This window comes from Kwoniella shandongensis, chromosome 4, assembly GCF_008629635.2.
Source record: "Kwoniella shandongensis chromosome 4, complete sequence".
Lineage (NCBI taxonomy): Eukaryota > Fungi > Basidiomycota > Tremellomycetes > Tremellales > Cryptococcaceae > Kwoniella > Kwoniella shandongensis.
The window spans coordinates 1,625,287-1,649,783 of NC_089290.1; the positions used below are offsets into that span (position 1 = coordinate 1,625,287).

Below are 24,497 nucleotides of genomic sequence, written 5' to 3' on the forward strand. Positions count from 1 at the left end.
TCACTACGGCTGATCCCATTTCTCTTTCAACCAAGTCTTCAACAATCACCTCATCCACTCGATTGGCTCACGGAGATTAGTATAACACGTACCAGATCATTGACTGTGCCCGAAGACTCGGCAACGACCTTCGAACGCCACCGACGAAAATCGAACACATCGATTGAACAGATTAGTTGTTCGACATGGTGTTGACGGGAAAGGAATTAACAGAGGAAGAGGTGGAGACGACGCTGAACAAGCTCAAAGCGGCTGGTGAGCTAAAGTCAGTCCATCAGGCTGAGTGTTGAGCTGACAGACTTGTTAGATACTGATCGTAAAGTTGATATTGTCCAGTTCTTTGGACTTCGACTTGAGGAAGTTGAAGAGGTATGTCCCTAGTCTCGCTCTGTCACAGAAAGCACCTGTGTTACTCTCTCCTCCCAAGGCATGTTGTACATGTATGTTATGGGATACTGACATTTTTGTTTTAGCTGCCCGAATCCGCCATTGATGCGATCACACTGATCCTTCCTCCACTCGTCCGAAATCCTCATCCTCTACTTCACTCGTCGACACTCACCGCTCTACTCCCATTCTTCATCCCCCACTTACCGCTCTCACCTCCTTCACATCTCCGCTTAGCATTGCTACAAGTGCTACCTGCTATAGTGGAACGACTGAACGATGCCAAAGATAGGATACACGATGCAGCGTCAACAAACGTTTTCTTACTCGGTAAATTAGCTTATCAAGCCGAAAGCTCTGCATCTGCACCCTCGTCAAGCTCAACTTCGACCCAAGCCTCTGCCTCTTCTTCTTCTTCTGGACCTAGTCTTGGTCTAGGACAAAGTACGAATGGCAACAACAACAAGGGGAAAGAGAAGGAAACACTCTCCGGTTTATGGGAGAGGTATCTGAAAGATGTGATGGCAGGAAAAGGGTGGAGAGGGAAAGTGGAAGCGATGAAAGTGTTGATCAGAATAAGAGGAGAGGTGGGGAGTAAGATGGGATTGAAATCGTGGTTAGGGGTATTGGTCGATCTATTAGAAGATGGAGATGGGAATGTGAGAGATCAAGCGAGAGAAGTGAGTGAGCTCCTCATGTATCATCATCTTTTGCCCAGATATGAAAGAAGTTGAATGGCTGACACTGGCCCTCATTCCCTACTCAGACCGTTGTCGCTCTACTCTCACCGAGCTCTACACCACCGGCTGCTCGATCAGAACTGAAGAAACTGCTTGTCGCGCGGAACGTGAGGAAAACGATAGCGGACAACATCATCACTCGTGTCCTTGGAGGAGGCGCATCAAGCGGTACTGCTTCGGGAAGATCTACACCTGGTTTATTACCAAACTCTGGGACCGAAACACCTGCCGAGGACGTGGCCAAATCAGGTGCTGTGACGCCAGCTCTCACGGCCGGTGGTGACGAAATAGAGATAGTCTATGTGAGCCGATGATCTATAACCTTGGCCTAGCTCAAAGGCCTGTCATAGGGGAAGGGAAGCTGACATCGTCGACTCAGATTGCAAGTCCACACGATCTCGCCAACGAGTTCGCATCCATGTTACCCCACTTCCAGGGCAAAGAGACGGAACAGAACTGGCTGCCAAGAGAGAAGAGTACCGTCCGCATACGAGGAATGCTGAGAGGACAAGCACATGCGAAGTACACCGATGCCTTTGTTGCCGGTCTGAAGAATGGAATGACAGAAGGCATTTCCAAAACTGTCAGTCCCAGCTTCCTAATCGCAGCGGTCAGTGACTGACATTCCATGCAGATTATGAGTCTGCGAACGACGGTCGCACAGCAGTCTTGTATGCTGCTACGAGAACTTGCCGAAAACCTAGGCTCGAACTTCGATCAATTCGTCGACTTCTTCTTGCCGATCCTCGGAAAGATGTCGTGAGTCTACATTGTCGACTAGTGCGAACGAATCTGATATTTTTTGGATTCCTCGCAGCGGTTTCACCAAGAAGATCATCGCCGATCGCTCTCAAAACGCGCTTACTGCGATCATCATCCATACCACGGGTCACCCTCGGCTCTTCATAACACACGTCGCCACAGGGGTTGGCGAGAAAAACGTTCAAACACGTCACTTCTGTGCTGGTCATGTGAAAACGTTCATCGATATCCACGGCACCAAAGCGCGACATCAAATTGAGACGACTGCTGGTCTACTCGATCAACTGGAAGGAGCTATCAAGAAAAGTTTGGCAGATGTCAATCCTTCTGTGAGAGAACTTGCCAGACAAGCATTTTGGAGTTATCATCTTGTTTGGCCGCAGCGAGCCGGACTCATATTGAATGGTCTGGATGGAATGGCAAGAAAACAGTTGGAAAAGGCAAATCCGAGAGAACCAAGCGACGAAGTTTTGACAGCCGTTCCAATAAAAGCGGCTCCTCCAGCACGACGAGCAACGAGCACGATGAGCGCTTTGTTGGCTGAACGACGGAAAGCGAAAGCGGCAGAACTTGCGGCTGGCAAAATGGGTCAGGAATCGCCTCGAATCGTTTCGAATCCGGTGCCGAACTCGCCAAGCATTCAACAAGGGTTACCGAGATCAAGCTCATCTACCTCGTTGACTGGGGCATCAAGTACTCAAGCTCAGCCGGCTCGACTGTCGAGATCCATTACATCACCCGAGACCTCAACGCAAGATCTGCCAGACACTCAGTCCTCCCTGGCCCCCTCCACCCCTACACCTCAGAAGACTGCCATGAGACCGGTTGGCAAACCTCAGCTTGGCTCACCGCAAGATCTTCGAGCCCGTACTTCGAGCTTTGGTCGAAGTTCACCTCCTGCTGCTTCGAGAGGATCGCCAAGTAATCGCGATTCACCATTACGACAGTCATCCACCTTCGCTCCTACTTCTTCAGGCCTGAGATCACCACCATCGGCATCTAGTAGCGCCGGGTCCAGTAAAGAAGCTTTGAAGACTCCACAACCACAACGGAGATCTTTGGCGAGTTTCACAGACGATAGAAGATCACCCGCGCCTGTTGGGCTGGGAGTGCAAGAGCATGATACAGCCTTGCTCAATAACGAATGGAATGGGGATAACACCCCAAGCCGTACCCCAGCCAGCGATGTAGTGGACGACGCAAGACATGCCCAAGTAGCACAAGCCGAATCTGCTGCCAAACAACTATTGGAATACGCTGAAGAGGAAAATTCCACCAAAGCTTCGCCAATCACTCGTAATCGACTCCAGAAGACCGACGACTCAACGACGCCAGTGACGCCGGCTCGAACGCACAATGGCAATGGCCACTCTTACAAGACTCCCCTGAATAGTCTAGGCGGTAGAAAGGCTTGGGAAGATTCTCCAAGGCCAGAGGCTATCACGCCGTTGATGTTGGAGAAATTGCGAAATAGGAGACATGAGCGAGTATTCTGGAGAAGGAGAGAAGAGTGTGAGTTTGCGCCGGTCGACGGCTGAGGTCCACAACCGGAAGTGCTGACAATAGTGTAATGTGAATAGTACTGGAGAAGGCATCGCCGTTGAAATCGTCTTCACCAACCCCTGCTTCTGCGATCATAGCAGATATCGAAGCCCTCGAGAGCGGTGAACCACAGCTACGAAACTTGCAGAAAATCGCACTCTTCAGCGCTGCTCATCCCATAACGAGTGTAGACGAGGAGGAGATGGAAGGTGAGAAAAAGATATGGCTAGAGGGAAACATGTTTGACCGAGTCGTCAACGGTTTGTGGGCGATTCTGTCTCCAGACAAGGTAAGTTTGAACACTTCCCCAAAAACTGAGAAGGACTCACACTGACATGATATGACGAACGTAGGAACGTTTGCTGCTCGAGCAAGGTTTGGTGGTCTTGTGGGAGTTGGTCCAATACCAATGGACACTTTTCGACGGTCAAGAACAAACGCTATGTGATGCGTTGTTCAGACTGAGAGCGAGTCACGATGTATATGTGAGTGCGCGTTGCATATCTTCTCTCTCTCTCACACACGCTCCATCTTCTGTAGCTGGTACTGCTTAAAGATATTGAGCGGTGTTTTGTGGGTGATACTCATACAAGTTGTCTTAACAGGTACTCGAATCGACCAATGCGCTCATTTCCTTGCTCGTGCGAGTCTCCGAACCCATCTACTTCCTCGCAATCTTACGCACATCATTCCAAACCTTCCTCCAACAACACCCTACCTCGTCTTCTTCAAGCAACACTGGAAATGGAGTCGCGAGTACTTCGAATGACCTTTCGCAGCTCTCCCTTTCAGGAGATCGTGAGCCCGATCAACGAGTAAGGAATTCGGGATATCTGTTCGGTTTGACAAGTATGGGATTATGTGTTTTGAGATTGCCCGCTGCGGTGATAGAGGCTGAAGGGCCAAAATTGGGAGAGGTGATACAATCTGTGAGTTGGCCGCACCAGTCGATGTTATGCGTGTTATGCTTGCTTTGTCCCTCACGGTGTGGGCTCCGAATGCGCAAGTTGGATTCCTGGAACAACGTTGACAAGAGTGCTTGGATTTAGGCAATCAACGAACCTTCCTCTATTATCCGACAAGCAGGATACTCTCTTCTCTTATCAATCCAGACCGTCCTCCAAAATTCCACCAAAACACTATCATTCGTCAGCTCATTCGTGCGAGGTCAAAAGGACTTGGCGGTATATTATATGGCGCAGAATGGGATCCTCGAATCGACCACTGGTGGGTCAGGGGGTGGGAGTACTTCGACACCGAGTAAGAATGGCACTGCGATAGTCAACAGTTTACATAATGACGCAGGCGATGGTAATGGGGACGGGGACGGGGACGAGAAGGAGGAAGAGGAAGATGAGCAGAGACGAGAGAAGATGAGCGGGGAATTGGAAGGCTTGATGGCGAGAGGTGTGGCGAGGGAGTGATCGCCTAAATTGAAGAGTGCATGTTCGCAATTACTACCAAGTATTGCCTCCGTACGAGTACTTTTATATGCATGTTCATATTTGGTTATCTGTATTTATAATGCTATTGATCTTGGTCCTGATCTTAATCCCTATCATACCTTGTCATGCAATACAATGCAATGCCTGTGCGATCAACTGACCCATTCTTCCAAATCCAGCTCGCTTGTTCGTCATTTCCGATGCGATGCGATATGATTGATCTTCGGCTTCCGCTCCCATCCTTATACAATATCGCCCAAACTGGAGCGCAAAGCACGTACACCTTAAGATTCGCCTAGACAATTTTCTTCACTGCCGACATCCAACGATCTCTCAATTCTGTGCTTTCGGCAGTATACCAATAAGTCGTGCCAGGCTATTGAGGACAAATTGACACACCAAGATCAGCACCCGGCCACACAGTACGGTTGGTATGTCGATCAAGTTGGCAAGTCGAACTCACAGTCTGTACCACAAACCCTTTACCTCCCTTCTCTTGAACGTCCAACACCCTATTCGTCACACCATTCCCACCGACACTACCTGTGGACACACCCGTCGCTCCGGAAGGTCTGACCACGAGAACACATTCACCCTTGATTCTCAATCCGCCACCATCTTCCTCTGAAGGACCATGCGATGGATTGGTATCGTCTTTGACAACGATGAGTCGTGGGAAATCGGTCAATATCAGTTGACGACGTTTGGGCGCTGGTAATAGGAATGAAGGGAGATGGATCGATGGCGAGGATGTTTTGGCGAGGATTGGAGAAGTGAAGATGATTCGTTCGTTGGCCAACAACAGTGAAGACCTAGAACAGAACACGCATACGAATCTCAGCAAGGATTTCGGACGACTCTAGCTCAAACAGCCCACAATGCTACTCACCACTTGTCGTTGTTATCTTGACTCGATCCATTCGCCAGTCCATTGGGTCTCTGATCCATACTAATCCTTCCAAGACCCGTGCTACTCTGACTACTCATCATAGTCCTCATTTCTTCGCTCCTCACACTCGTTCTACTCGTCCTGTTCGATCTTATCCCGTGCCCGGAACCGTTATGTCCACCGTTCGTCCCTCCATTTCCTCCGATACGCATCGTCTCCAACCATCCTGTGAGAGCAGATCGATTCCCTCCCGAACTGGAACTACCATGTGACCATCCTCTCGACTTCCTCCTGTCCTGCTCTGCCTGTTGAGCATATGCCGGTCGAGGTGGATCAAGGACCTCCGAAAGATCGATATGAGGTCCAGCATCAGGCGTATAAGTGACGGACGAATCGGGGTTGTCCACTTGGTGTACGGCATGCGCAGCTGCATGTCGATCGAAACGTGGCTCTTTGGCTCGTTCTCGTTCGTCAGCCGAATCAGGCTCTTCATCTTGGTCGTATTCGAAACCCCCGTCAGACACTTCGTCGTCGAATACGGCCCACACATCGGAAGCAGGATCAAGAGATGCCAGAGTAGCAACAGGTTCTCGTAAACCTGTTTTGATAGTAGGAGCAGGAGCGGTCCAGATCGTCAAGAAGTCGGTCAGAGCAAAGAAGGGATGAGACTTGATATCAGGGATCGACGGCCGGAGGTTTGGATCGAGATTCTAAGAACACACAATTAGGCCATTAGTATTTCGTTTCGTTACTGCAGGTGACTCCAGCATCGATACGCACAAGCACCAGGTTCACCAAGGCCTTTGCGTCCTCGTCGAATCCGTCCGGGAATTCCATCTCATTCTTCAGGATCTTCTGGAACGTAAGATAATCCGTTGCGCCTCGGAAAGGAGGTTTTCCCGCCAAGAATTGGTAGAGAATACATCCGAATGCCCAGATATCAGAGCTGCTCCAGACGATGATCAGCTTAATCTCTTCTTCGGTGTGCATGGTCGGACTCACGCAGTAGAAGCAGGCTCATTCCTCAAAACTTCTGGACTGACAAAGTCGGCTGAACCGACAAACGACCTCTTTCTCCTATCGTCATGTGGCTCTTCGTCCTTGTTCATGAGCTTGGCACTTCCGAAATCGGTGATCTTCATCCTCATATCGTCGTCAAGCAGCATGCTGAATTATGATCTCGTCAGTTACAGACTCGACAAAAACCGGTATTTCGCCAGCTCACTTTTCCGGCTTCAAATCCCGATGGATGACACCTTTCTCATGCATGAACTCGATGACGTCGATCAATTGAGCGGCATAATATCGTGCAGAGTCAACGTCGAAGGAGCCATACTGAAAACGGAAATAGGTCAGTGTGCTGTACTCTCACGGTCACCCACGACAATCTGGAACTTACCTTTCGAATGAGACTTGTCATTTCACCATTGCTAGCCAGATCAAGAACGAAGTCTATATGTTCCCCCATCAGCCGTTATCTTCTCACGTGAGGACCGCTTCACACTTACAAAGCGAAGTACTATCGTTGAATGTGGAATGCAATCTGATCACACCCGGATGAGCTTGACCGGTCTTGCCAGAACCAGACTTGACCGATCTCTCCGACGGAGCGAGTGACTGTCTTCTCCTTTTTGGCGTCTGACCCGTTGCTCTCTCTCTATCTTTCGGCGTCTTCATCTCATTGCCCAATCTCGGACTACCCTGAACATCGGGTGTTGAATAACCTGGAGTCGGATAGTCCTCCATCTTACTTCCACCCCTAGTTGGCGGAGGGGTGTTGATATCGTTCAGGTCGAGAGGTTCTTCTGTGACAGGGGAAGGAGGTCTGGATCGTACTGCGCCTTTATTGTCATCGTCCGAGGCGAGAGTTTCCGTTTGTTCAGGGACGACTTCGGGAGGCTCAGCCGTCCGAGAAGGTCGTCTACCAGCCATAGTCTTCACAACGGGTGAGAGAGGAGAGCCATTCGTTGAAGAGCCTGTACTGTCTGTCGTGATAATGGACAATCGATCCCTTCCATCCGGAGCGATGATCGTAGCTCCGCTATCCTTCCTGATAGTCGGTGCTCCAACCGACGAATTAAGACTAGCGGTCGATTTACGCTTCGCGGCTTGTGTAGTAGCATGCCCACCAGATGAGGACGAGGACATGCCACGACGGTGACCGCGAGCGGTTGTTGGGGATGTGGATTGACGCGGAGTGGAAAGACGAACGAGGGCGTCTCGTTCTATCATGGCGTATTTCACTTTCTTCTCTTGGACGAGATGATGCTGGTTGATGATTTTGATGGCGTATTTGCGAGGCGGACGAGGTGATGTAGGGGAATTTGTGGAATTGGCCGATGCGGCCGTGGCGGCAAATACCTACACGGTGGACGATATTGTCAGTAACGATTTCACGATTCCTCACTCGTCGGTATAACGGACGACCAACTCACAGTGCTATAACTACCTTGGCCCAACTCCTCTCCTAACACGAAATCCTTTATGCTTGGCTTTCTGGGCTGAGATGCGCTGCTATGTGAATGCGTTGACACCTGACTTTGTCTTCTCTCCCTCTCCCTCTCGGCCGAAGTGCTTCTCCTATCATTCCAATATGGTCCAGCATCTACGCTCAATGTTCTTGGCTTGCTATGCAGACCTGGTGCCATGGATGATACAGGCGATGAGGGCGTGGTGAGTGTGCCTGGTCTTCCTCGGACAGGGGAGCTAGGTCCGGCGGCGGAGATAGCAGCAAGGGAAGAGGAAGCACCGAATGAGGAACGATGTTCGTGTGAGAGGTTGTCCGCTGGGTCCATGGAAATGGTGACTCGCAGAGGGGTGGAGAGGGGCGAAGACGACGCGTTGTCTTGTTGAGATCCAAATGATCGAGGAGCGCGAGGCGTCGTTGGAGAAGTACCGGAGTTGATGGTACTGGCAGTTGAAGGTCTAGCTCTAGTTGAAGGGAGACTTGGATAAGAAGCGTTGAGAATGGGCGACGGCGTGGATGCTGAAGAAGTGATGATCGCAGGTGGACTCATCATCCTTCCACTCCCACTCCCACTTCCACTCCCTCCACTGCCATTAGCACGAGGACCATTCCTTCCCCATCCACCTCGTCCACCCGGTCCGCTCAGACTTGGACCATCATACCGTGACGATGGAGTCGATGTGTTTGCAGACGGTCCTTGGTTGTCTCCTTCATTATCGCTCTGCGCTCTACTAGGGATTTGTGATCGACTCGTCGCTGCTGTACTCGTCTCTATCGGTGGAGGTCTCATCGGTGCCGCCTGGACTGAAGAAGTCGACGAGACGGTCGTCGTGGACCGTGACGAAGAAGTGGACGCATTACGATGGATGTTTGGTGACGAAAGACGGGGGAAGGTGGGGTAGTTGTTTGGTGGAGTAGGTGGATTTGAAGATGACGGCGAAGGGACCGGTGAAGGTCGAATAGTTGCCGCCATATCTGTCTGCCGTTGCCGTTGCAGGTGCGTATCACTCACACACAGAAGAAGTGTGAGACGGGCACGGTCTTCTTCAAATTACTTTCGTTTCCTTTGTGTGTGATGTGAATGAATGCGACAAGAGAAAGGAAGTGATAAGGCGAGGTTGATCTTTGGTTTTTTTTTTTTTCGTTTTGTGGGGAAAGGAGATTTGTTGTTGACTCCGGAAATCAATAATAATAACAATGATGTATGATGACAATCACGTTACGAAAGCAGAGGAAAAGACTTGCAGTAGTCTGTCGTGTGTATGTACATGTACGTGCGTTCGTTTGAAGGAAGAGGGGGAAGGGGATGACGATATCCCTATTCTGAGTCCGGGTTTTCGTGAATGCTTTTCTGGGAGTGGGTTTCGATAAGAGTGATGTTATTGCTGTTGTTGATGATGCATCTTGACCATGTCTTTGATGCTTGGTTAAGATAAGATTGGCGATGATCAGTGCAGTAAACGAACAACAGTATGTATCAGTAGTATTAGTATGACTATGATCCACCTGTTGATCCACTCGCTATGATGTTCAATTTGTTCCAATAGACTCAGTAGTGATGAGCGTGGTAAGTGCACTGTAATGACTCGTTGCCACGTGGCAATACCTAACACCCGGTTCTGGACTCGGTCTACTACAGGAAATCAACACCACTGCGATCAATCAGGCACGCTTCTCCCAAAGACAACACACAGCATTTGAGCATTTCGGATATGTCAACGATGCACTGCTTCGGTTTCGGACACAACAGTACAGACAGAAGCACACATTGGAAAATCAACTTTGACGATACAGTATATGCATAGTTGATAGAATACAATACAACATTGTTTGGTGCTGAGTTACATGTGACCATGCCGATTTGTGAGATGCAGAAGGACTTTTTCTATTCGATGCCACGAACCGTGATGGGAGAAGACATGATCATTCTTCATCCTCTTCTTGACCCTCCTCGTCCATCTCCCCGCTCGTAAGTGCCGCGTGCGACGTAGCGACCTTCCGTTTCTTGTTAACTTCATCCGCTGACGCTGACTTCCCTTTCGCCTTCTTGCCATTCCCAGTATTTGCTGTCCTCTTCCTCTTCTTTCCAGACTGTCCGTCTTCATCTTCCGCTTCGCCGTCTCCTCCATCATCCCCGTCCCCTCCGTCCATCTCCATCTCCAACCCTAAACCCATCTCATGCCAAGCCAATCCTCCCAACATTGCTTCTGCGATCCCTGTCTCTTCCGATTCACCTTCGCCTAAAGCTTTGGCTAGCGCTTCCATCTGATCTTTCGACTTTGATTTCACTCCCATCCCAGAATGTCGGATCGTAGATCGGATTCGATGAAGTTCATGTCTTGCTTCTCTCCTCTCGTCCGCTTCTTCAATGTTGATAGTATTTGTGCCAGGAGTGGTGATGGCACTTGTGTAACCTGTCGATGCTACTGTATCCGTTTCTTCCCCCTCGAAGTCATCATCGTCATTATCGTATTCGTTTTCGTACTCGTACTCGACCAAATCCTCATCTTCCTTCTCGTCGAATCTCTCCGTAGCGAGACCTGGAATTGGGTTCTTCTTACGTGGCTGTTTGACTGGTAAGGTGCCATCACTATCTCCGAGCCAGATCTTTGCTCGTCGATACGATTCTTCTCGCTTTTTGCTTTCTTGCTCCGTCATCAAGATGAAGGATAATTCTTCCCCTGCTCCCGTGACGAAAAGCATTGTCAGTTCCTTGTCGAGCTGCTGATCGTCGATAGCCTGACCGACAGGTGCATACAGGGTACTACACTCTGAAGTCATCGTGTTGTAGTGATTCAGCATTAAATCGAGATGCAAGATCGAATGTGGGATATATTGCGTCGGTATCTCTTTCGGCTTAATACCAGCTCGTAAGAGGGATTCGACAGGTGACCACATTTGCTTCTTCGATTCTATCCAAGGGCCGAGATCTGTCATTCGTGGATCACCACGCATACCAATCGATCGTAGGTAATCTCGCGTGATTTTGCTGGGTATCGATCCGAATTGAACTTGTTTTCGAATCCACTTCCACATGAATTCTTCGCATTCCGGTCCAACAGTCTGACCTGATTCCACATACGAGTGCATCCGGAACTTGACATACTCTTCCCGTTCCCGTACAAGAAGACCGACGTGTGCATCTTCCTGTCCATTGACCAAAGATATGGTCGAAAATGTCGAGGAAGCAGGCGAGGCTCCACGACTGGAACCGCTCGCAGTGGGAAAGGGACTATTTGAACCGGAAGGTGTTGCTCCGGCTCGTAACAAGTGGGGGTTGGCGGGCCAAATCCTTTGAACCGGGACCAGTTTCTCTGCCTCTGATGCGGAGCCAGCACCAGATTCGGTACCAGTCGATGACTTGCGCGACATCAGACTCGCAGAAGGCGACTTGGTCGAATTCAGACGTCCGTTCGGAAGCAACGGTATTGCTGTCGGCTGATCGACCTGATCTTGCGATTCAATATTGAAACCCTTAGGCCCAATCGTAAAAGCGAAGGGTCGATGTGACTTAGCCGCACCAGCAAGACCGAGACCAAACGCAGATAACGACACTCCAGGTTGCTCTTCGTCGTCAGAACTTCCACGATTGGAGCCTTCATCCGAGGATGCTTCGCGGACCGCTAGCAGATCCTCCACAGTTGGTTCTTTTGGTGGCGGTACGAATCTGGTTTGTTGAGGTAGGAAGGAACGACGACCTCCACCCACGTTGATTTCCGGGCCAATACTCGACGGACGAGATTGAGGTGTCGCTGAATTGCGAGGGGATTGTGATCCGGGTACTGCAGTGGGAGTCGATCGAGCTAGAACGCGGCGAAGCGGTTCGAAGTCCTGGATAGCCAATCTTGCTTCCTCCGCTCGCTTTCTATATCTACCCTGTGTTGATCGTTGAATCGGCTTCTTGTCAGCTCCTGTGGGAGCTTTGGAATGTCTCGCTCTAGGTATTAAGGGCGGATCGTGACATGCGGCTTTGACAATGAACATCTTTCTCGAGAGCCAAAGTTCTTCCTCGTACGGCATGACATCGGATCTCGTTCTGCATCGAGCACGAAGGATGGTCCGCCAGTGTTTGACGATGACAGGAGCGAGGATCGCGGCCATATCGTTCTCTGGCAGAGGTCTTCGTTTGTCACCGTTGTAGCCCGCTAGCCCATCGCCTAGACCGCCTTTGGGAGGGAGCGGCATCGTAGGGAACGGTAGGCCAGCATCCGGCAGGGAGGTCGACCAAGCGATCAAGAGATTCTGCAGTTCTTTCGATCTCGCAGCAGCGACCCAGTGTTGGTGACCATATGGCGCTGCGAGCTCTTGCATGATCGAATTTCGCTGCGGCATGACAGATGCTTTGATCGCTTGTGTCGCCCATACCGTTAAGGCGATGGCGACGGCAGAAGTGGACTTGTTCCCCCACAGCATGATACTTCGTTGCAGTTGGTAGAAGTTGTAAGCGTACGGAAGGATCTTGTCCCAAGCGAGATTGTCGAAGAATTCAAAGTCGCTTTCGTTCCAATCGCGTTCACCTTTCAGCAAGAGCGGTTGAGTAAGGAGGAGAGAACTACGTTTGGAATGAGGAGTCTCGACTATTTTACGAAGTCGCTGAGAGATCTGCAAGACATTGAACAAGGTTGATTCGAGTGGACTGAATGGATTGCGGAGGAGTTTGGCGAATCGACGATGTAGATTCGATAGGTACTCCTTGCTTGAAAGATGGGCGAAGCTATCCTCGCTCGTCTGATTGGCTCGAGCCTTTGAATGTGCGAGTTAGCATTGATCGGCCTGCGATCGAGAACAAGCACGACACACTCACAAACATTACATCCAATCTGACATTTGGAATATTCTCGTCACCTTTTGTGAATCCGGGTGTCTGCAATTCTGACCTCTTGATACCCAATGCGGCCAGCCTATTATTGATCACAATCGACACGCTCTCCTGTACCGCCATCTTGATAGCGATCGCGACCATATATCGTAATCTCTTGACGTTCGGATTAGACAATCGATGTCGACGGCCATAATGTTCCTTTTCAACTTCGCGTATCCTCTCGAACCACTTTTCGACACCGGGGAGGAGATCGATACCTGGGATACCGATGATGCTGGTTCGATGATCGGGGATACCGAGATAGAAATGCATGATGTCTTTGACGTCTTGCTGCCGGGCGGGAGGGAGAGAAGGAAGTGTCAGCTCGTTCCGCCCATTGTGCAATCTTGATAAACCGATTCGCACGAGTGATTTGGGAGTTGGAGACTCTCCGTACTCACCTTGAATCTATACTCGATATAATCCCAATTCATCTCCCTACTTTGCGCTCGCACAGTCTCATCCACCACCAACCCCGCCGCTGTGACATCCACATAACCCTTCACACTCGTCACGCTGGTATCCTCCCTTCCACAGGACGGACAGGCATAAATCCCTCCAGGATCGCGCTCGAGCGGATAACTGATTCCGGTAGCTCGTTTGCACGGCTTACAAAACGGTTCGTAGAGCGACATCTTGCGAGCGGTGGAGGGCAAAGCCAACACAGGCGGGGAGACTGTGCTTTGCTGTTTCTCCGTTGTAAGCTTCGCCCTACGACATTGGGTGAAATGGTAGACTGGGTAGAACAAGGACCGACATCGGGATGAATGTGATGAGTGGATGAGAAAGAAGAAGTAGATGGAGGAAGAACAGGTTCGAGCGAGATGGATGCGTTTCAAACATTTGTTGTTGGTGGCAAAGGTTGCGATTTTGGAAATATCTGATCCCGTCGCACCCATTCTCCGCTGTCAGTATTATGATGAGGTATAATGGCATGTCTGGTGTGTCAAGAGGGCACAACAACACGGACAGCGTTCGCTTGAGCACTGCCTATGCACGAATAGCGATTCGAGAGATTATCGTAGTCTGAACTTCATTACATACATGTGATTGGATATCTATGTGCAGGGTATATCTTCTTCCTCCAAGCGATATCAACGATCCTTCCCGCTCCTCACATCTTCCCCCATTCTGACCCGCGACTACTAACACTTCAGCGATTGATCCTTACGCTGTACAGAAAGAGTGATCGCATCACTTATGCTCAAGTGTTGGAGTCGGCAGCGCGCTCGTTCCATCCATTTCCCCGTCGATACCACTCGTAGTACCTCGTTGACCCATCTCCTGGACAATTGGCATATCTCGTTCTCCAAATGCGCGCAGTATTCGTCTGTTGAGCAAGCAATGATTGTCAAGTCAGTGATCGGATTGAGGGAAGGAACGATTTTAGGAACCGAAGTGATATTTGTCAGAATAAGATGATAAGAAATAGCGGCGGATCAACAGAGTATATCAGCTCTGCTCCCTCAATTCTCTACAGTAGAGTACTTGTTGAACACTCACCGTCGTTTCTCGCCCTCTTCCTCCAATACTCCTCGCAATCGTTTCACTTCTTCGGTCGACAGATGACCGCCTGGTATGCTCATTGCAGCGACTTTCATCTCCTCGATAGCTTTTGCTAATTCTCTAGCCTGTAGACGGACACAGACATGCATATCAGCACTCGACTCTTCTCACAGTGTTCAAGATAACGAGTGCAGATTGACGCTTTAGAAGGACTGTGAGGCAGTGATGACCAGCCCCAGTTGTTATCTCGAAACAAGGTGATTCGTCATCGAGACGGAGCAATCCCAATGACAAGCGTTTCCGAACATTGATCAGCCCGCACTCACCTTTGGAGCAACTTGTTCTGATGCTTGAGCAGGCGATATCCGATCCGCCGAATCTCCATGTTCTTTCAATATCGCCAATATATCATCTAATGTCGGAAGTAACGAGCGGAATGTCCCCGGTTGGAGAGGATCAGGGTTGGTCGACTGACTGGCAGGAGCGACGGTATTGCTGGCCATACCACTTAGAGGTGTTTGTTGAGCCATTTTGCTTATGGATTGTGAGCACGCAGCGAATGATTGGTCGATGTCGTAGACTTGAATGAGGTGAAGCAGAACGGGTCAGATGTAACGAGTGGAGGGAGTGTCGATTCTGTTGATCTTGACCGGGGAAGTAGAAGGTGGAGATCGCCGCCGAGTGGGTACTGTACGAGGCAAGAACCATATTCGCCTGCATGAAACAATCTACTCGCTCTGCCTTGTCGTTTGCTTGAAGCGGCGTACTTAAATTCCGGGACGGCTCTGCCACCTTATACAATATATGATGTATGTACATTCAATGCTGGGTATTTACATGACTACAAACCATTCTTTCTAGCTCTTCTTTGCTTATAGCTCCCATTTGCCTCTAAATCACTTGCAATATCTCCCTCACACCTTGCCGTAAGAAGGTGAGATTGTACTCTATCGTACCTCGTCTAGTTTGCCATGTCTCCGTTCGCAGTAGCACGACCAGGGCGAGGTACCTGTCACAATCGAAATTGGATGTGAGCTTCTTCTTCTCCGACCCTTGCCGAATCATAACATTTTCAAAGCTCACGGTGTGAATTGCCACAATGCCAGAGTCGTATTAGGTAACAACCGAGTCGACTGTGTCATCCAGGGCTCTTCTGGATCCTCCTCGTCCCACCAGCCTCTCGGCTCGTCATCTTCATCCGCCTCCCCATCTACCTCGGCTCCGTTCGTGTCCTGCCTCTCATCCTTGTCATTGACACCATTCGGTTTCTGCGAGGTTAAAGGTCTATCGTCGCGTGTCAGCTATGCTCAGTCAGTGGTTACAGGGTTGCAAGGCTCACTTATACAATTCTCGGAACTGGAGGAAGCTGGAAAGATATTCCGTGACTTGCTCCGAAAGATCATCCGTCCTATGTCTGTTATCTGTGGCTAGAATGACACCACTTCGGATATCGAACAAGAACGAGTTGTCCGCGCTCGAGTGCTGGAAAGTGGAACCGAAGTTGAGCCTTGGTCTACTTTACTATGAAGAAAGTCGTTCCTACAGCACTCACCGAAGTAAAGTCCAATAGCAACGATTCGACAGCTGCCAACATCTCCATACTTCCCTGTATGACTCTGCTCCACGCATCTCTCAAGCTCACATCATGCACGCTGGTCATACTGAATTTGACTTCTGAAATCAACTGATTGATGATCAACGATATCGTCGAGGGATCTTCGAAATCCAAGTTTGGCGCATAGGAATGTAATGTCTTATAAGGGAAATCTTCAATCTCTTCACTTGTCGCTCGTTGGATTTCGGCGTAATTTTCGCCTCGATAGTCTTCCGAGAGGACTTCGGCTTTGTGGATGAACATCGAGAATCGGAGATTGGGGTTGACGAGATAGGCTCGGACCATTAGATGAACGAATTTGAGGATTGATTCGTGGTACGAGTCGTCTTGCTATGAGGTGATAGCAGAGGTCAACTGATGCCATATGGAGATAAGTTCGGACTCACCTGCATATCGAGGACGTAGACGATGGTGGAGAAAGTGCTAAGAGGTACCTCTAGCTGATCTAGCTCAAAGTTGGACGGTGTATCCCATATTTGTAAAGGGACAATAGAGCTATCAGGTCGAGCATGATCAATCAGTATACCTTCCTGATGAATGCAGGCGTTTTACTCACTCATAGTTGATCTTCTCAATTTTCTGTGTTACTCCAAAGTAAGGCACTTCTCTCGCAGGTACTTGTTGGAATACTGTCTTTATACATGATGTCTTTCCTGCTCTGTTTGTGATGCGTCAGCTAGGACAACCCTTCATCAAGGCCAACTTAGCTCACTTCCTCCATCCTACAACTAGGATCTTCTGACGGTGTGAATCGTCATTTGCCCTAGTGGAAGGGGTTGTTCGAGCCTTTGACGATTCGCCCGATGGTGTGCCCGCTTGCTTTGTACCGTTTGTAGCCATTGTTAGAGCGCAAGTGCCCGAGTGATGTTGATGTAAAGACAATCAACAATATTGAGATATGGGGAACGGTGTCATGGGCAGATAACCGTCATCATACCTGCACGTGTTGCCATGGCGGCGAGAGCCTGACACCGATATAGAGGGACATGACTTAAATAGGAACGGCATTATCAGCCACACTCCAGCCGGCCATTGACTTTTCCCTGTTAACATTGATTGCTTTTTCGCACGACGCGTCTCAAATCCCTCATGTTTCCAACTTGTCACTTTGATCAGTTGAAAACCGCAATCATCCTTCACTCGCATTGCACAAACCTCTACTCTAACCATCTCCCTTATATTTCACTCTGACGCTTCCTTGCTACGATTGCTCTAGTCCCACCGCTTTTTTCTTGATTCTTGTATGCCTTCTTTGCCACCAATCACGAATTGGCTGTAGTGGAAACGCGTGAAATCACGCACACAGACTGGCAATTGATCACGAAGCTCTTCCAGACGACGAATCGTCGACGACACCAGCTTTACCTCTTGCCAGAATGTCAAGCTCGTCTCTTTCCCTCCTTCCACCTTCTTCGGACCCTCTCGACGCTCTTCGCCCATCTTCAGGCGCGCCGACACCTGTGCCGGCATCAAAACCAGCCATCCGACGCACGTACGGTCGAGCTCGACCCGCTTCTCCACCGCCAGCTGAGACATCCGATGCACCCACTTCTTCCGCCTCGGGCTACCAGCCAAAATCTTCTCCATCAAAGGCTTTGCTAGATCGGTTCTCCGATGCAAGCTCTGCATGGCGTAACTCACTTTCGTTCCTCGATACGACAAAGACGCAGGAAGAGGACAACGATGACGAAGTAGGTGAGGAGGAAGCTAAACGTGCGATGGAGAGGATGAGAAGAGAGGCGAGGGGTGAAGTCTTCAAGGATCAATCGACGCCTCGCGCATCTATTTCGACTCAAGCGAAACGTAAAGAGTCGTTGAATTCTCTCGCTATACCGAAATCCGGTCTCGGAGTCAGCTTCAGTTCATCCTCACTGACGACCCTTCCCACTTCTCCACCACCCTCTTCGCCACCCATCACTTCGACCCATGCGTCATCCCCTGTGCAAGCTGCTTCTCATTCGAGAGCTCTTCAAGCACAATCTTCGGAATCTATGGAGGAAACCTTGTTCCCTGTTAGGCGATCTGGGTTGAGTGGGAAGCCTAGACGAATTGTCGTCACGTCTGATGACGAAGATGAGGCGACTGAGAAGAGACCACAACGTACGGCGGGTAGTCCTACACCCACGCCTACGTCTAGGACCGAGAGAGGGTCCAGTCCTGCTCTTGCTCTTGAAAGAGGTCAGACTCCTGATACTATCCCTAGCGACGATGAGCAAGATTTGGGTGCATATCTAGCTAAGAGGGACGCGGAAGAGGAACTGTCCTCGAAGGAGGCCCCAAAGTCTTCGGCTCTCGAAGGCTTGCAAGACTTGTTTGAGGACGATGAGCCAGCAGGACCTGCTCCACAAGCTGAGAAGAAGGGCAGGCCGAGCAAGGTTCGTGATATAACGTTAAATTGAACCAGATCATTAACGCTGACCAAATATGCTCAGGGCTTGAACAAGAAAGAGCTTGCGGAAATGCAGAAGGACATCGCTAGAGCTCAACGTGGTATGTTGAGTTGACCGTCGGTGGACAGGCTTGAAAAGTGTGTGCTAATCAATCTTGGATCTCACAGAACGACCAGTAGCTATTGCTAAGCCCGAGCCGGAAAGACTGCCAATTAGTTCTTGGTTGCAAATGGCAGGCATGGCTCTGAAGGAGAAGCCAATCATTGCGTGAGTAAAAACGGAGTATCTCTTAGAAAGGGATTCAAGCTGATACTTGGATCAGTCACAACCCCGGCCTTACCTTTGCTCACGACTCACCGACCACGAGTCCCGCTCAAGTGACCCCTCCCGATGAAATCGTTGCGTTCACCCCTAGTTCCGCCCCACGACTCGCCGGCGCTACCTCGAAAGCGTCCGTTGTCGAGGGCATCGCGAATTCTTCCTCCCCTACGCCTGGCGCTCGCATATTGTCGAAACGAAGTCAGCATCCCCCTGTCATCCCTGGAACGTCAGATGGCATGGAAGAGGACGATGGAGAGGATGAGCAGGGTTTGGCGAAATACTTGGAGAAGCAGAAGGTCAAGGATCTTGTGGAAGACGCTCGTCGGGAGAAGCAGAAGCGATTGACGGAATACAAAATGCTAAAGATCAAACAGCAGCAACAAGGTGCTCAACTGAACATCAAACCGTCACATCCCGAGTCTGATGATGACGACTTTGATATTGTACGAGAATCCCCTATCAAGCCCAGAACCAATACCCTTGCATCACCGACTACTGTCAATGGCCGCAAGTTCCCCGACGCAAAGGCTGTCCTGTCAGCAAACACTACGAAGCCTGCCATTTCGAGGAACCGACAACAATTCCTGCAACGGGCTGGCAAACCTTCTCGTCCCAAGTCCGAAGACCTAAGTGAGACATACCTCGACTTTGCGGGTAAAGCGTTTGGCCACGCAGACTTGAAGAACACCAACAGTGGCGCTAAACCTGCCGGACAGAAGAACGGCCGAGACACTGCGCTTCGACCCGATGAGATGGCCAAGGCAATCAGGTTGAAGCATCAGCAACAGGTCGCAGCTCTCCAGAAGAAGAAAGAGGAGGATTGGGGAAGAGTTAGAAAGCTGCCCAGTAAGGTTGAGCAAGATGTGGAAGCTCTAGTAGAGGCGACAAAGAAGACCCCTGCTCCTGAAAGTGAGGTGGACGAGGATGAGGACGATGAGGAGTTTGTGCCAGACGAAGAAGAAGGGGAAGAACCGTTGATGTGGAGCGGAGAAGAGAGCGAGGCCGAAGAGGCGGACGATGTCGCTTCGTCTCACGCGGAAGAAGGGAAGGAGAACCAAGATGTTGACACGGCGCAGCACGTTGACGACGACGAGGAAGACGACGAAGCTGCCCCTATTATCAAGCGAAAAGCAAGAACCACAGCGAAGGTGGCTTTCGACTCAGATGATGAGGATGCTACTACCAAGTCTGCTGTCAACCGCACCCCCTTGAACGAAATGATCGCTCCTCCTCAAGTGATCAAAGCTACACCTCCTACCGTGGACGGATTTGGCGACTTCGACCTCGCTGGATTCGGAGATAACGGTGGCGGTAGTCCTGGCTTCTCTCAACTGTTTGATCCTACTCAAATCGGTAGCTCTAGCGGGGTGAGTTCTTTCGACCTCGGTCCTGGCATTCAAGTAGCTGACGTTGGACTGTAGCAGGACGCATTTGCTCAGCTCAGGGCGCAAGAACCGGTCGGTCTTCTTCCCGTAAATGCGCTGTTACCGCAAGTCAATATCTCGGAGACGCAAGCAGAGAGGGACAATAATCTTATTGCTGCGGAACTGGAAAACGCTGCCATGGAGAGAGTCCAGGCTGTCGAAGAGCCGAAGAAGCAGTACCTCAATGAACAAGGGTATGTGGGAATCGTATTCAGTTGACTGAGGCAGGCAAGAGTGCTGATGGATGGAAACAGTCTCTTCACCCAGACCAGACCGGCTCTCAGAGAGGATACACAACACTCCGACGATGATGGTAGCCAACAGGTCGATCCCCGTCGACAGCTGGGCGGAAGATCGACTCTTTCTCTGCCTGAAGGGCTTAACTCAACTCCATATGGCAAGACACAAACGCAGACGCAAAGCCCTTTCCTTGACGAGTCACAAACACCCCTGACAGCTCGTCGCGAAAGTGAAGCTGCATTGATGCCGAGCCCTACACAACAAGATGGAGAGTCCTTCACTCGGCTTCGACGACGTGTCTCCGATCCGGATATTGCTGAACCCGTTCCTCATTCGCCTACTCAACCATCTCGAAACCAAACTGCCTTCGATCGTATGATGGCAGCTGCTTCTCGTCCCGCCCAACCCAAACAGAAAGTAAAGTCAAGGCTTGTCGACGAACAAGCCGAGGAAAGTGATGAAGATAATGGCTGGGCACCTATTGGCGGACCCGAAGACGAGGACGAGGACGGAGAGGATGACGGATTCGTTGATGGTCTGGTTGACGATGAAGCTATCGATGAGGAAGAGAAAAGGAGACAGGATGAGCTGGCTGCAGCCAAGGCAAGGTAAGTCACACAATGTACTACCAGGATGCATGTGAAACTGACACGTCGACGTAGGGAGATTGAAGCGGCAGATGATGCTCGACGTGAAGCGGAAGCGAGGAAGATCACAGAAGGTCAACATCGTCTGAAGAAGAGAGGCATGGACTTCTACAATTCGGATGAGGAGGACGACGAAATGAAACCTAGAAGATGGAGTAAGAAACAGAGAAGAAAGAGAATGCTGGACAGGGAAGATGGACTGGACAAGCTTGGTGAGTGATCGAATGGGGTATCCTACCTTCATCCAGTAAATGCTAATGAGTCATTGCCTGGACAACAGACGGCGAAGCAAACGTTTTCAGAATGGTGTATGATGAAGATCTCGAATCAGATGAAGAGGAAGAGGAAGACGCTATTCCTCTTTCGCCCGTGTTCGCCCACGAAGAGTTGACACTTTCTCCCGAGCCTGTCGCGAAACGAAGTTTCAGGGAGACTCATGAGATGCTCAAGAAGAGAGCTGAGATGAACCGCGGGGTGAGTTCTGGGTCAGAACCATCTAAGATCAAGCTGACAGGAACGTATGGCTTTGTTTGAGTAGAAGGATCTTGATGATTTGGACGACGAGCTCGATGCAGAACTCGACCTGCCTGGTCAGGATCGCAGGAGGTCTACGAGAGCGGACACGGTCGTGGATGAGGATGAGGACACCGATATGGAAGTGGAGGAATCACAATTTTCCATATCTCGATCATCAATGAGAGTCTCGACCAGTGTTGTGGTGGAAGAAAACAGCGTGAGTCCCTCGTTTAGATGCGTTTCAGCCATTCAGTGCTAATTTGTTCATCTGCGAACCAGGCCGACCTCCGTGTCGTCCGTACCAAACGGTCACTAGCCTCATTCGCACAATATGTGGCAGACGAATCTCAAGCCAATCGACGTGTTGGTGGAGGTGCTGGAGGAGTATCAGTCATCGTTCCCAAAGCTTCGTCGTCCAGCTTAGGAGGGGCCAGTAGAAGTATGTCAGGTAGTACGGGGTTCGCAGGGAGACCGGCACCGGTTCCTCATCCCCATCGACAGAGTACGGGCGCATCGAGCAGCTCGAGCGGGAGTATCTTGCTTTCCAAGGGGAACAAGTTTGCCTAGTGAATGCATTGTGGCGGTTGGTGAGGAAGGTTTCTTCATGTCCATGTCTGTTTGTCGTCGCGGTTTGTAACGTTGCCATGTAATTTTGTATCAATTGTATATACGTATCTAGGTGATGTCCCATATAACATGCATGGCTACTCGAACGAAGTCCCGCAGCGACATCGAGTCTCACAAATCGGTGATTCATAGATATGTGTCATTTCAATTCATAGTCTACAACCAGTCAAGTCGCCCTTCAAAGCTCTTTTTCCTGTGCAGTCAGCGGGTGCTCATCCTATAGTTCAAGCCGGAGAATGCCGTATGCTCATTTGGACATCATCGCTTCTCTCTTCAGCAGGTCATGGACCTTCTGATCCTCCCTATACTTGTCCATAACCACATTTCCCCACTCAAACAGGCTTTCATATCCCGTGCCCGCCTCTTTCCCCAGGAAAGCTTCCCTCAAAGCGTTGATCGTACCCAACCTTATCCCTTCAGGCCTATCGTACCTCATCGCATCCTTCAACCTCTGGTATCTCCTCCCGTTTCTCACACAGTGAGCCAAGTCAGGTCGGTTGTTCGTTTCGTGAGCTTGGATGAGAAGGTTTTCTTCGACGGTGAGGGTGTTCGAGCCGTTATAGAATGAAACGGAGTGGTAGAGTCCGAGTGGGGTGGCGAACGCTTCCGACTTTGTGGTCACGTATGCCCTAATGAGAGGTTCGCCCGTGTAAGTATCGGTTCTTTCAGTTGCCCTATCGATAAGGTCATGCGACTTACCACTCCCAATCAATCAATCCTTCGACATGTCCATCCTTCGATAGCATGTACTGCGATAACTTATCATCCGCATGTTTCACAAAACACTTTTCTTCCACACTGCCCATCTCCTCGTCCCCTTGGACCAGATCTTTCATCTCGAGATGCCACAAGTATGCACCGACAGGATCATCGGTCCAAATGACACCATCGTAAATGAGTCCAAGTAAAAGATCGAGATGAGTTAGATATCGCTCTTGATTCGTACGGAATGGACCTAAGAAATATGGTGGGTCGGGATTGATAAGTGTTGAAGAGGAGATGAAAGGGCCAAGAGTATAGCTGTCTGTGGAAGAAGAATCGGAAGGAAATAACGAGCCGATACCCTTGACTTTGAGGTCTATCCTGGAGATGGTGTCGTGCAGGAGCGCAATGCCTTGAATGAGAGTACGAGCGACGTCTTCGGATATATGTCCTTCTGTCAAAGGTGCATGGTGATTCAGCCAGGCTTCGCCTCGAATGAACTCGGTGAAAAAGTAATCTGCCACATCTGCGACCGAAGAATCAGCCGTACGTTTCGTTGTAAGCTGCCACTGTATGGTTGACCATCCAACCCCTATGACTTGTACTATCTCACCTTTATCCGATGTGGTCTTATCCCAGTCCGCTTTACTTGTAAGCGGTGGCATCCAAGCATCTGGCACCTTCACCCCACCTTTCTTTAACACCTTCGTCGTTGTGACCTCGCTCTCCGTGACCTTGTCCAAAATGACCTTTGGTGGTCTATCCACATGTGCTTGTCGTACTCTGACCATCCATTTGGTTCCATCACCGAAGTCGAGCGGGACATGAATATTGATCTGGTTGTAAAGTTGCTTGTCCTCCTGCAAGGAGGTCCAGTCGTTCGGGAGATAGAGGGTACATTCATGTTCGGGTCGAAGGAGTTGTGCTTGGTGAATAATGAGTTGAGGGTTTAAACTCCGAAAAGTCCTTTCGAACTAAGACAACAAATTGTGATTAGTGATGAGCTGTCTCTACTGTATATCAATGCCGATGACAGAGTGCATAGTAGACAAGACTGACGTGTAGAACATACCTGTGCAGCTGTTGATCTTTTCGTCAAGTCGAGCAACTCTTGTCTGCGCTCTGACTTCCCCTAGTAAACCATCAGGGTCAGCTCGACGATCAAGCACGGAGTCCAGAGCGCATTCGCCTCAACCGATACTCACCATCATCGTCAGACACATATGTGAAGTCTCTAGTTCCTTATGCTTCTTGCAATACTATCCCCAGCACAAGGTACATAGCGCTGTGGGTCCAAGCGCGGTCAGAGAACATTCGTCCACACTACAAGGCCACCTAATCATGTAGGACATGACGACGACTATACTTGGAAATATCAGACACGATTGTTCGGCATTCTCAGAGTGAATAAGAAGA

The 24,497-nt window shown here is 50.0% G+C and overlaps 7 protein-coding genes across 7 annotated transcripts; 2 read left to right on the forward strand and 5 right to left on the reverse strand.

The window, feature by feature from the left end:
• Positions 1–185: 185 nt before the first annotated feature.
• Positions 186–4,855, forward strand: CI109_102631 (uncharacterized protein; the record flags this gene model as incomplete). Its single annotated transcript, XM_032006350.1, has 11 exons — positions 186–255; positions 308–369; positions 474–1,067; positions 1,154–1,429; positions 1,507–1,710; positions 1,762–1,886; positions 1,945–3,401; positions 3,470–3,720; positions 3,785–3,916; positions 4,037–4,360; positions 4,481–4,855. The coding sequence occupies 11 exons, from the start codon at positions 186–188 to the stop codon at positions 4,853–4,855; spliced, it is 3,870 nt and encodes a 1,289-aa protein (XP_031859371.1).
• A 316-nt stretch (positions 4,856–5,171) lies between these two features.
• CI109_102632 (uncharacterized protein) lies at positions 5,172–9,205 on the reverse strand (the record flags this gene model as incomplete). Its single annotated transcript, XM_032006351.1, has 9 exons — positions 5,172–5,252; positions 5,340–5,688; positions 5,766–6,475; positions 6,546–6,711; positions 6,768–6,932; positions 6,991–7,100; positions 7,165–7,217; positions 7,274–8,126; positions 8,201–9,205. 9 exons carry the CDS (start codon positions 9,203–9,205, stop codon positions 5,172–5,174), a joined length of 3,492 nt encoding a protein of 1,163 aa, XP_031859372.1.
• Positions 9,206–10,155: 950 nt separating this feature from the next.
• Positions 10,156–13,728, reverse strand: CI109_102633 (uncharacterized protein; the record flags this gene model as incomplete). The annotated part of the gene is made up of 3 exons (XM_032006352.1): positions 10,156–12,975; positions 13,037–13,384; positions 13,495–13,728. 3 exons carry the CDS (start codon positions 13,726–13,728, stop codon positions 10,156–10,158), a joined length of 3,402 nt encoding a protein of 1,133 aa, XP_031859373.1.
• Positions 13,729–14,287: 559 nt separating this feature from the next.
• Positions 14,288–15,102, reverse strand: CI109_102634 (uncharacterized protein; the record flags this gene model as incomplete). The annotated part of the gene is made up of 3 exons (XM_032006353.2): positions 14,288–14,423; positions 14,597–14,724; positions 14,926–15,102. The coding sequence occupies 3 exons, from the start codon at positions 15,100–15,102 to the stop codon at positions 14,288–14,290; spliced, it is 441 nt and encodes a 146-aa protein (XP_031859374.2).
• A 388-nt stretch (positions 15,103–15,490) lies between these two features.
• Positions 15,491–17,054, reverse strand: CI109_102635 (uncharacterized protein; the record flags this gene model as incomplete). The annotated part of the gene is made up of 7 exons (XM_032006354.1): positions 15,491–15,608; positions 15,683–15,883; positions 15,939–16,081; positions 16,152–16,544; positions 16,601–16,709; positions 16,771–16,872; positions 16,927–17,054. The coding sequence occupies 7 exons, from the start codon at positions 17,052–17,054 to the stop codon at positions 15,491–15,493; spliced, it is 1,194 nt and encodes a 397-aa protein (XP_031859375.1).
• A 536-nt stretch (positions 17,055–17,590) lies between these two features.
• On the forward strand, positions 17,591–22,319 carry CI109_102636 (uncharacterized protein; the record flags this gene model as incomplete). The annotated part of the gene is made up of 10 exons (XM_032006355.1): positions 17,591–18,589; positions 18,647–18,704; positions 18,772–18,871; positions 18,927–20,292; positions 20,347–20,543; positions 20,604–21,197; positions 21,252–21,448; positions 21,517–21,710; positions 21,775–21,969; positions 22,032–22,319. The coding sequence occupies 10 exons, from the start codon at positions 17,591–17,593 to the stop codon at positions 22,317–22,319; spliced, it is 4,188 nt and encodes a 1,395-aa protein (XP_031859376.1).
• A 307-nt stretch (positions 22,320–22,626) lies between these two features.
• CI109_102637 (uncharacterized protein) lies at positions 22,627–24,304 on the reverse strand (the record flags this gene model as incomplete). Its single annotated transcript, XM_032006356.2, has 5 exons — positions 22,627–23,008; positions 23,079–23,607; positions 23,695–24,055; positions 24,154–24,213; positions 24,287–24,304. The coding sequence occupies 5 exons, from the start codon at positions 24,302–24,304 to the stop codon at positions 22,627–22,629; spliced, it is 1,350 nt and encodes a 449-aa protein (XP_031859377.2).
• Between the last annotated feature and the right edge of the window lie 193 nt (positions 24,305–24,497).